Source organism: Sturnira hondurensis, unplaced genomic scaffold, assembly GCF_014824575.4.
Source record: "Sturnira hondurensis isolate 20B ecotype Veracruz unplaced genomic scaffold, ASM1482457v3 Scaffold0022910, whole genome shotgun sequence".
Lineage (NCBI taxonomy): Eukaryota > Metazoa > Chordata > Mammalia > Chiroptera > Phyllostomidae > Sturnira > Sturnira hondurensis.
The window spans coordinates 8,639,379-8,651,550 of record NW_028095541.1 but is presented as its reverse complement, the minus strand read 5'-3'; the positions used below and the strand labels follow the sequence as shown (position 1 = coordinate 8,651,550).

General features: G+C 38.7%; 1 protein-coding gene across 4 annotated transcripts in view; it reads left to right on the top strand.

Annotated features, from left to right (window-relative positions):
* The window catches only part of FRY (FRY microtubule binding protein), a 449,099-nt gene that overhangs the window by 306,465 nt on the left and 130,462 nt on the right, over window positions 1-12,172 (top strand). For all 4 annotated transcript variants that reach the window (XM_037037290.1, XM_037037291.1, XM_037037293.1 and 1 more), the window contains exons 36-39: window positions 7,247-7,329; window positions 10,049-10,199; window positions 10,738-10,841; window positions 11,580-11,765. In XM_037037290.1, coding sequence (XP_036893185.1) covers window positions 7,247-7,329; window positions 10,049-10,199; window positions 10,738-10,841; window positions 11,580-11,765 — 524 coding nt within the window. The remainder of the gene's footprint in view (window positions 1-7,246; window positions 7,330-10,048; window positions 10,200-10,737; window positions 10,842-11,579; window positions 11,766-12,172) is intronic.

The following is a 12,172-nucleotide window of genomic DNA, read 5'->3' as shown; positions in this document are numbered from 1 at the left end:
TGTTCCATTGCCACTGTATTCCACCTCCCCTATTTCTCTAATGCAGTCTCCTGGCTATGGAAGCAGACTCTGCCCTCAGTCTAAGACACCTTTCTCTCTTCAACCTGCTTATCAGCTTCCTTCCTTGTAGACCCTGACATGTTGATGTAGTTACTTGCACACATGCTTGTTTTGACCACTGGATTTTAATTCATGGAAAACAGAGACCATGTATCTCTTACACATATTTCTGTCCTTAATGATTAGCCTACTATGCTGCACATAGTAGGCATTTTTATGTTTCAATATGTGAATGAAAATTTAAAAAACATCACAGCCCCAGAAGTAGATAAGCTGTCCAAACCACCCAGCCCACTTTCTTCCTCCCTCTTGCTAACTCCATTACAGAAGACAGTTTTTTATTCTGTTCTTTATAATCCTTATAGACAAAGAGTCTGCAGAGATAAGAATGGTCAGAAATACTGATTTGGCTGCTGTTACTTGTGACCTGGGGATACTTGTGACCAGAATACACTTCTGGGGTCCAGGGGGTATGATGGAGTTACACAAAGCAGCAGCTCTGATGCCCTGTGCTTTATCACTGGACGGACTGTTCTCTGATGTTATTCAGAAATATTTAATAATGCCATACTGACTGACACAAAAGTCAGGCAGCTTAAAGTAAAAGAACCAGTAAAACAAGGGTAAAAGAATAAGAGCCAAGTTAAGAAGAGAATAACATAGTTGTGTCAAAAGTTCTGACTAAGGAAAACCACTAAAAGTTAATATTATCCTGACCTTGAGTTCCTCAATAGCCAGAGTAAAAAGGAAAACTACAGTGAATTTTATAACTTTCAGTACATCAACACAAACAAACAATTCATCAGAAACTACTAACAGGTAGTAACTCTAAACTCAAAGAAGGGTTTATCACACAATTTTTAAAACTAAACAACAAAGTAAACACACCTTTTTATGAAAATTAGAGTTCAAAGCAGTTTTTAAAATATGAAGAAACAACTCTATTTTCAATACACCAACCCCTAATGAAACCTTATTTAATAAATTTGTAATTCCATGAAAGCATTTTTCACAGGGAAATAAAAGCAATAAACCTCAGCTGTGTAAGTTTCTGACAATCTGCAACCATAAAAGGATAGAGATCAATAATCTACAGACAGTTTCCTAAGTATTAATCTGGGCTGAGTCATCCAAATAAAACTTGGGGAACATTTTTGTCCTTCTATTTATTCTCTTATCAGAGCTATTTTTATTATATATTTCTAATTGTGTATTTCTTAACATTAAAATACTATTCATTCTACTTAATCCTTGACATTTCTCTAGGGCCCAGGCCCAAAAATTATCTTTTTCAATCCAGGGAAGCAAAGAGAGAGAACAGATTTGAGTCTTGGGAGTCAGTCTTTATTTTTTCTTTGCCAAACATGCACTTTATTGCACTGTGCTTTCCATCTTCTCCAGAACAAAAAGGTTGTCTGGAAGTGGCTTCCTCTTCCACTTTACCTTTTCATCCTAAATGCTACCTAACACTCCTTTAGATTCATCTTCAAAAGCAAAAGAGAATTACCATCCATGCTATAGGCCTTCCTGGGCCTCCAGGACACAACTGTAAAACCACGGTGCATGACAATACCTGAGCAGCTAGGAGCATCCTATGCAAACCTCCAGGTGTATAGTCTTTCATCACCCTGTTTTTGTTCTTGCTGAATGGTGTCTTGGTTCACCATGGTCTGTTTATAACTTTGCCTTTATCAGAATAAATATGACTTCTAAATATATTATGTTGATTATACTATTACAGTTGTCCCATTTTTTCTCCCCTTTATTCCCTTCTGTCATGTACTACTCCTCCCACTGACATTTCCCCCACCTTAGTTCATGTCATGTCCATGGATCATACATATAAGTTCTTTGGCTCCTACATTTCCCATACTATTCTTAACCACCCTGTCTATTTTGTACCTACCATTTATGCTTCTTATTCCTGTACCTTTTCCCCATCCTCCTCCCTCCTGCTCCCCACTGATAACCTTCCATGTGATCTTTATTTCAGTGAATCTGTTCCCATTCTAGTTGTTTGCTTGGTTTGTTTTGGTTTTTGATTTTTTTAGGTTCAGTTGTTGATAGTTGTGAGTTTGTTGTCATTTTATTGTTCATATTTTTTATCATCTTCCTTTTCTTAGATAACTCCTTTTAACATTCCATATATACTAAGGGCTCTTATATACTAACATTCCATATATACTAAGGGCTCTTATATACTAAGGGCTCAGTGATGGTGAACTCCTTAAATTCACCTTATCTGGGAAGCACTTTATCTGCCCTTCCATTCCAAGCAATAGCTTTGCTGGATAGAGTAATCTTGGATATAGGTCCTTGCCTTGCATGACTTGGAATACTTCTTTCTAGCCACTTCTTGCCTATAAAGTTTCTTTTGAGAAATCAGCTGATAGTCTTATGGGCACTCCTTTGTAGGTAACTTCTCCTTTTCCCTTGCTGCTTTTAAGATTCTCTCCTTATCTTTAATCTTGCATAACTTACTTATGATGTGCCTTGTTGTGTGCCTCCTTGAGTTCAACTTTTTTGGGACGCTTCCTGGACTTCTTGGAAGCTATTTCCTTTGCCAGATTGGGGAAGTTCTCCTTCATTATTTGTTCAAATAAGTTTTCAATTTCTTTTGATTCTTCTTCTGCCTCTGGCATCCCTATGATTTGGATGTTGCAACGTTTAAAGTTGTCCTGGAGGTTCCTAAGCCTCTGCATTTTTTTTGAATTCTTGTTTCTTCATTTTGTTCTGGTTGAATGTATATTTATTCTTTCTGCTCCTAACCATTGATTTAAGTCCCAATTTCCTTCCTTTCACTGTTGGTTCCCTGTACATTTTCCTCTATTTCACTTTTCATAGCCTTCACTTTCTCCTCCATTTTGCAACCATACTCAACCAGTTCTGTGAGCATCTTGATTACCAGTGTTTTGAACACTGCATCTGATAGGTTGGCTGTCTCTTCATGGCTTAGTTGTATTTTTTCTGGAGCTTGATCTGTTCTTTCATTTGGGCCTTTTTTTTTTTGTCTTGGCATACCTGTTATATAGTAAGAGGCAGAGCCTGAGGTATTGTCAGGGTGGGACAATCCAGGTTGCTGCATTGTGGTGCTGTATGTGGGGGAGGGGTCTGAGAGGGAACAATGCCATTTGCTCAAATCTCCATCATCTTTCAGTCACTTCCTCTACTACCCACAAGCAAATTGGGCCCCTCTGGTGCTGATTCCTGGAAGGGTGTGTTTGTGTATGTTCTAGGACCCTGTGGGTCCCCCCAAGGAACTCTCCAGTGAGACTACAAGTTTCTCCCATCACACCAACCCCCATAAGTTTTTTCAGTCAGAAGTTTTGAAGCTTTATTTCCCCACACCAGAACCCTGGGTTGTGTGGTCTTTCTTGCTCCCCAATTGTTCCTCCCAGTTTATCCACACACAAACGTGGAACCACCTGCTCTGCCAGTCACCACCTTGTCCAGTCCTCCAGTCACTGCCTTAACACTTGTCCTCTACACCCTGGCTACCTGTGTCCAAGCCCCCTACTGGTCTGGATCAATGTTTCTTCTTTAATTCCTTAGTTGTTGGACTCCATACAGTTTGATTCTCTGGCATTTCTGATTATGGGGGGTTTTTTTGTTTGTTTTTAAATTTGTTGTTGTCCTTCCTTTGGTTGTGTAAGGAGGCAAAGTGTATCAACCCATGCCTCCATGTTGACCAGAAGTCCAGAATAAATATGATTAAAGGACTTATTCAGAAGTTCTTATAGGTTGTCACTTTTTTGATTTCCTAAGTGCCAGTCTGATTTAGATGATTACATGGCCTGATTTGAATAAAACTAAGCAGCTGTCCTTGAGTTTCTATTGTATGGATTCACAACGTAATAGCCCAAAAGACAGGGCAGTGAAGAATGTTTGAAATACAGAGTTACTGGGGAAAAGATGGCTATGTCAGGAGGAAAAAAAGCTGCTACAAATACCTAAGAAGTGAATAAAACCAAAGTTACTATAGTCTTTGTAGTCATTATAGATCATGCATTTACTTATTTAGCAAGTCCAATCACAGATGCTGTGTTCTGAGGTTACACACCTGGGACAAGGTAGGCATCTTAATGGCACATCCAGTACTTTTTCCTGCAACATCACTCTTTCTCTGTGATGGTGAGGACACCTGGAGCCCTGCATTTTCTGGACTGAAATAGGGTATTGATCTGCTGTCAGTCAGGGCAGAACAGTCAGTAATGTAGGGGCACTCCCCAACTTTGGCTTGAATTTTCCAGATATTAATAGATTGCCTTTAGCTGTTTGCGTTGACTGCATACATGTTAAGTACAATAGATAAAACCTACTTTGTGTCATTTTGTATGAAGTAAATATAGACATATCATTTCCCCTCAGTCACACCCTTGCCCTACCTTGTAGGTCATCAGATGATATTCAAAAGCTATTGATTTGAAAGGCTTTGGTGCCCTGAAGGGAAAAACTGTTGCAGAAATCTAAGGTAGAAATATAATAATTAATATTTAGAGTTTGATGGTGTCTTGCAGTGTCAGAAACATTGTCACATTGTTTCTTTTGATTTCTACAACCTCAACAAAATAAATGGTAAAGTATTATTGTTCCTTTTTGGCAGGTATAGAAACAGCATCCGCAAGGAGATAAAGGACTTGGCCGAGGTCACAGAGCTAGGAAGAGTTCAGACGTAAAACCCCATTATTCACCCTCTTGCCTGGCACCAAAACTATCTCTGCTAGACACTGGACAAGCTGCTTACACTCACTTGGCCTATTCCCTCACTAGTAAAGCAAATAGTGCTTCTCTAAGAGATGAGTGAGTGAGAGTAAATGAGCTACATGTGTGAAGTTAGTATACTGGTACCTTTTTTTTTTTTTTTTTTTTTGTGAGGGTGGCTGGTAGTTACTTCTTAAGCCACAGAAAGGCCAGACAGAAAGAGCACTTCTGGTTAATTTAGAGCCCAACTAGTTACCATTCCCTAAAGGTAATCATTTTACCTTCCAATTTTAGGTAACCCTCCAATCATTTTAAGAGAAACTTTAAAGCCAGTAAAAGGCAAGATGTGTTATGAACCACTTTTTCTGTATTTCCAGCTCTGTCAACTTTCACTCTTCAATCATTCAGCACTTGTATTTTTAAAGTATTTTTTATAATTATGCTATCACAGTTTTCCCAATTTTTTCCCTTTATCCCCCCTCTGCCCTGCATCCCCAACCCTCTAGCATTCCCCTCCTTAGTTTATGTTCGTGGGTTGTACATATAAGTTCTTTGACTTCTCTGTTTCCTATACCATTATTTATCTCTCCCTGTCTATTTTATACTTACTAATTAGGCTTCTTCTTCCCTGTACCTTTTCCCTGCTATTCCTCCATTCCCCCTCCCCACTGAAATCCCTCCATATGATGTCTATTTCTTTAATTCTGCTCCTGTTCTAGTTGTTTGCTTAGTTTTTGTTTTCATTGTTTTTTCTTTTCTTTTAGGTTCATTTGTTGATAGTTGTGAGTTTGGTATCATTTTATTGTTTATATTTTTATCTTCTTTTTCTTAGATAAGTCTGTTTAACATTTCATATAATAATGGCTTGGTGATGATGAACTCCTTTAATTTGACCTTATCTGGGAAGTCCTTTATCTGCCCTTCCATTCTAAATGAAAGCTTTGCTGGATAGAGTAATCTTGGATGTAGGTCCTTGCCTTTCATGACTTCAAATACTTCTTTCAGCTCCTTCTTGCCTTCAAGGTTCATTTTGAGAAATCAGCTGATAGTCTTATGGCACTCCTTTGTAGGTAACTCTCTCCCTTCCTCTTGATGCTTTTAGAATTCTCTCTCTATATTTAATCTTGGGTAACTTAATGATGATATATCTTGGTGTGTTCCTCTTTGGGTCCAACTTTTTTGGGACTCTCTGAGCTTCCTGAATTTCCTGGAAGTCTTTTACCTTTGCCAAATTGAGGAAGTTTTCCTTCATTATTTTTTCAAATAAGTTTTCAATGTCTTGCTGTTGTTCTTCTCCTTCTGGCATCCCTATAATTCAGATATTGGAACATTTTAGGTTGTCCCAGCAGTTCCTACGTCTTTCTTCACTTTTTTGAATTCTTGTTTCTTCATTCTGTTCCAGTTGGATGTTTATTTTTCCCTTTTGTTCCAAATTACTGCTTTGAGTCCTGGTTTCTTTCCTGTCACTGTTGGTTCCCTGAATATTTTGCTTTATTTAATTTGGGTTATCTTTCATTTGTTTTTTCATCCTTTGACCAAGATCAGTCAGTTCTGTGAGCATTTTGATTACCAGGGCTTTAAATTCTCCATCAGATAGGTTGGCTATCTCCTCATCGTTTAGCTCTCTTTCTGAAGTTTTACTTTGTTCTTTCACTTGGGCCATATTTCTTTGTCTCAGCACACCTGTTGAGTTGTAAGGGGGTGAGGCCTTAGGTAGTCATCAGAGCTGGGCAACCCTCTTTGCGGCACTGTGGGCTTATGTGGGGGAGGGGCCAGAGAGGGAACAATGGAGCTCACGTGCCCATCTCTAGCCCACTTTCCAAAGAACTCTCGTGTGAGACTGGGAGTTTCTCCCACCACAGCAACTGCCATAGTCTATAGCAAGCTCTGAATCTCAGTTTCGCCTTCAGCCAACCCTGCCCCCATGGTCTGTCGCCTCATGGCAGGTTTTTACCGGTCTGGTTGTTCTGTTTGATTGTTTCTTTAATTCCTTGGTTGTCAGAGTTCCATGCAGTTTGATTTTCTGGCACTTCTGGTTGTTATTGATTTTAGACTAGTTGTTATTCTCCTTTTGGTTGTGCAAGGAATCGAAGGGTTTCTACCTACACCTCCATCTTGGCCAGAACTCTCATCCAGCACTTATTTACTGACCACCCACCATCTGCCAGGCCCCCGTGTGAATAAGGGATGTATATTATTCGGTATTACCCCATTTTCCTTCCAAACAAATATCATAATTCTCTAGTTCAATTCAAATATTAGACTTAAATGTTTATCTGTTCTAGGTTTGAACTTGTGCTTAAGAGTAAAGGTGATCACTGGCCCTCTCCAGGGAAAAATAAGCGTTTGGGGTGCAATTTTTATAGTATTTCTTTAGGAAAAGCTTCATTGTAACTAGCTACCAAAAACAGGATATGTTTATGAGAAACAGCACGTACCCATAACACAGGTCAGTATTTGATGATGGATATTCTTGTATTTGAAGGTTTAGTAATGTCATCAGAGCCCACACTCGCCTGGAGTCAAGATACAGCAATAGCTCTGGAGGGTCATATGATGAGGATAAAAGTAAGTACCACCAGGTTGTGGGGTTTCCAGTGGAATCCAGATGTTGGAGAATGAAACATGAAAATTTTTATTATTCTTATTCTAATTATAAAAGCGGGGCCATAAATATTAAATAACCACTTAATCCCGCTCACTATGCAGAAGCATAGAGTCAGCATCTGAAAAATAAGAAGTCAAGCAATGGACAACTCAAAATTACAAAATTTCAATCTGCTACCCAAGTCTGCATTTTTATATTTTTGGCATTTTTTCCCCTGGTGACGTGGTTGGGGAAAGGCTCATAAGAAATTGTCCCATTACAAAACCAATGCTGCAATTATCTTGAGAATCAGCTCACCCAGGATAGGGTCTGTTGTCAAAAGCGTAGTCTTGGTTGCCAAGTGAAAACCATGCTAAAACATGAGATATAATTGTCACAGACATTCTTTGTTTCTTGGGAAGTTGACAAAAACCAAAATCAACATTTTCTCTGATTTTGTTAGAGCCCTGGATAACAATTGTAGATACTGATCAGGTAAAGAGTGTTACTTGGTCACAAGTCACAGAAATTCTGCAGTCAAAAACATTTAGATATGCTAAGAAATCAATAAAGTAACTGGTAGAATTTATTTGTATACTTTGGTGAAAATCATAAATATGATGATATTTCATGTTTTAGATTCATTTTGTGAATCATTGTTTTGGGCCTTTGCAGCTGTTGTTTTAAATCGCTTTATTTTATGGGGAAATGTGTGGAGTGGGGTAAGAGCTAAGTAGTCCTGCTGACCTCCCAGCTCAGCTGCCCTTCTCTACCTCTTACTACACAGATGGGAAACTTTCTGCCATTCGAAATGCCAATGAGAGAATTGTCTAAAATCCGTGTATAACTATCAAACTCTAATGTACATAAAGTTACAGCTATGTCCACTTAAAACTTTACTAGAACCATCAGTCTCAGGTAAAGTAAAGTTATCTGTGTTTTCCCGTCTTCTGTGCCCCATCAGGGTCTGTGTCAGTACCATCCAACACCTGACAGACCTCGGGAGCTGAGTTCCAGGAGGGACTGGATTTACTGATGGGGAGAATAGCACCAAGAAATAGAGAGCTGTTGGTTCAAGAAAAGTCTGGTTACTGAAAAATATTTTGTAAACCAAAATTTGAGTGCAGAAAAACTGAATCATGAAAACATTAAGCAGTCAAATACTTCCCCAGTATGTGGCAAGCACTGTGTGACAAAACATAACGCACTGTTGCTGCAAGTTTTACATCAGGACTATCACTGCCACTTGATTTCTTTAAAGTGTACCTCTCAGTTCTGGGTATAGGACATAGAATTTGGTAAGAACACTATAACAAATATTCATTTTGTTTTCATCTGTGATGGTCATAGCTGCTTTTTTATTTTTCCTCGCGGTGCCAAAATTGAGCTGGAAAAAAAATGGCTCTTTGAATGTAGTTTTGATTGCTTTTGCAATTTTTAAAATTGGGCTCTTGGGCATAGAACTGTAATTGGTAATTGCCTTCCAAAAGAAAGATTTAAATCTGGTCTCACCAAACTAATTAGATATCTCAGTTGCTCTTGAGTCAACTGGCTTATAGACTTTCATACACACATAAATTTCTTACTAGATTTTCAACATCTTAACTTGATTCAACTGATTATGCTTATACCCAAGATTCATACCACTGTACTACAGATTTGTTTTCATAGGAATAAATCTTCATTTTATTTGTTTATGATTCTATTCCACAAAAGGTCAACAGAATGGGTATTTGATGATATATTCAATGGCTTTTTTGAAAACTGTTCACTCCATACTCAGATGCACTTCATTGTCAAGTACATATTTAGATTAGGTTCTTGAAATGTTGATCTACTGCTTTTTAAAAAAACTGACTGAAAATGTTTTTTTAATTAGTAAATAAAAGGGTTTCTCTGGTCAATTATACCAAAATAAAGTAAAATAAAATAAGACATAAAATGGCTCTGGCTGCTTTGTGAAGCAGACTATAAAAGGGCAGGAGTATAAGCCAGGAGACAGTAAGGAGGCTATTCCCCAGCGTCCTGTGAGAGAGATGGTGGCTCAGACTCAGGTGCTAATGGTGGAGATGGAGGAAAGTGGTCTTATTGTGAATGTACTTTGAAGATGTGGAGGGTGGCTAGTCACTTAACCTCCATTTCCCCTCTATAAAATAGGGATAATTCATACTTCTAACTGGGCTATTAATATGGAAAGTGAGTAGACAAGTGCCTGGCATAAAGTACTCTCTGTGCTACTTCAAATGTCTCTGTTTTTATTATTGTTACTGTCACCATCATCATCATAATTCTGAGTCGATGTGAGCTGTGAGAGAGAAGCCAGAAAAGACCTGAGGCTCCTGTCCTGAACAAACTGGAAATATGAGGCTGTATTTTACTGAGATAGGGGAGGTTAGAAAAAGAGAAAGTCTTCACAGTTATAGAAATTCATATGATTTAATGTTTTTCTTTTTGTGTATCTGTATTTTCTATTGCTCTATGACAAAACTATAAATTAAACATTCAAAAAATAAAGTAATGAAAGAAACCTAATCAAGTAATTCTAACCCGTTTGATTATATAATTCATACTCACCAAATTGTACAGTTAGAAAGTTATTTTTACAAGCATGAGTTTGTAAGATTCTTTCTAAAAACACCAAGTAGGGAAAACAAAATTGTCTCCCTAAAAATAAAACATGCTTTCTTTCTCACCCTACAGATGACCCAATATCTCCCTACACAGGCTGGCTGTTAACTATCACAGAGACCAAACAGCCACAGCCCTTACCAATGCCTTCTACTGGGGGGTGCTGGGCCCCCCTGGTTGACTACCTCCCAGAGACCATCACCCCTCGGGGGCCACTCCACAGGTGAGGCTTAGTTTTAACTGATGACTTAGTTTTAACTGACTTTTCTTCCTAGAAGAAGAGAGAAACCTATTCCAGGTCCCATCAAATGAAATAACCTTTGAAATCAGAGTAACTTAGGTTACTTGAATTGCCTCTCTTAGCATATTGGCAGAGTTTGTTAAAATATTAACCAATGTACAACACTATCTTGTCACCCCTCCAATTTTTCTTTGATGTCAACTTGATATAGGTCTTCATTCTGTTATGCATTTTAGGTTGTAAACAACTGGAAGAGAGGAGCCTTGCCTTCTGTTTCTCTTCATCCCTCAGCCCTTATTACCTAGTGACAAGTAGACTCTCTTTTATGTGATTAGCTCAACTGACACTGGTTCTTGTGGAGCTCTGTGCAACATCAGAAGTTAAACTCCACTCCCTGGAAGGGGGGTCTTACATAGTTCTTCAGGAAGGTGTTGTATTTAATTGTGACTTAATGATCTGTACATACATGTATTTCCATCGTCTGTAGAAGTTGTATTAGCTTTGTCATTTCATTGATTAGGTGCAATATTGCTGTGATTTTTATGACTGAGATGGTGGTGGATCACAGTGTAAGAGAAGACTGGGCTCTTCACCTGCCATTGTTACTTCATGCTGTCTTCTTAGGTAAGACTGGATCCAAGAGGCATTCTAGCCAATAGGTCCAAACTCTGTGGAGGTAATTCAGGGAGCTTTCCTTGTATATCAAAATCTGTGGTCCTTGTTTCAAAATACTTAGCCTCTTCCATGTTTCACTGCCTTATTGTGACATCAGCTCTAAAATTTGAGGCATGTTTGAAATTGTCCTATGACTATAATATAAATAGAGCGGCATTTCACTCATGTTATACCTATGAAGATGTCCAACTCAAATTGGGCTTTTTTGAAGGTCCTTGGCTGGACGTGATCAATTTAAAGCCCTCAGACACGTTTGATGCATAGAGAGAAAGAATCTAGAGCACAGTGCACTACAGCCTTTAACACACCCAAGTTGTAGAGCAAAAATGGGAAGAGGACCAACCAGCCAAGGAGTTCATTTATGGAGAGATGAATGGAATTAGAATTCCTCAGTAACAGGCAGGGAGATCCAAGGAAGAGACCCCCAAGAAGGAGGAATGCTAACTGTGTCAGCAGGTCAAGGGAAGGTCATCTCTCAGCATTTTATGAGAACATTTGATTTAAGGAATAAAACGTTTTATTTTCCCTAAGACCAAATTCTTTATGTTGATAACATACACAATAACAAAGGACTAGACATTCTTTTAAGATGTTCTTCCCCCTAGGTGTCTTGGAATCTTTACTATCCCTAGAATCTAAACAGACTTAAAATTTGTTTATACTAAGAGATTCTATATTTTGTTCCAGGTTTAGACCATTACCGGCCTGAAGTCTTTGAACACAGCAAAAATTTGCTTCTTCACCTCCTGATTACACTCTCCAGCAACAGCAATTTCCACTCCATTGCCTCTGTGCTGCTGCAGACTCGAGAGATGGGGGAAACCAAGACTCTAACAGTTCAGCCAGCTTATCAGCCTGAGTATCTCTACACAGGTAACAGAACCAGGTGTGGCTGAGAAAGGCCTGAGACAGTCACATATTCAGAGTTTACCAAAGGTGTCAGTGGAGCCTAAGTTACCTTCTCTAAGGCTCTTCCCCCAGTTGTGCAGCTAATAAAACAGCAGCTCGATAAAGAGGCACCATTTCACTAGATGTTGACATGCTTCTCCAAATCAAGTATCAAGACATGCTTCTTCATTATCAAGTATTCTCAAATATAGTTTTCTTCTTATGTTTCTGCCCTCACTAAATATGTTTATATCAATACATTGAAAGTTAAAATGTCCATTGAACAAGAGCGTCAGTCTGGAGCCCCGAAGGATGAGAAGGCAGGGAGCAGCGGCCGACCCAGTGCCTTGAGAGCGCACCATTGCCAAGGTGCCAAATATTTCACTTGTGTT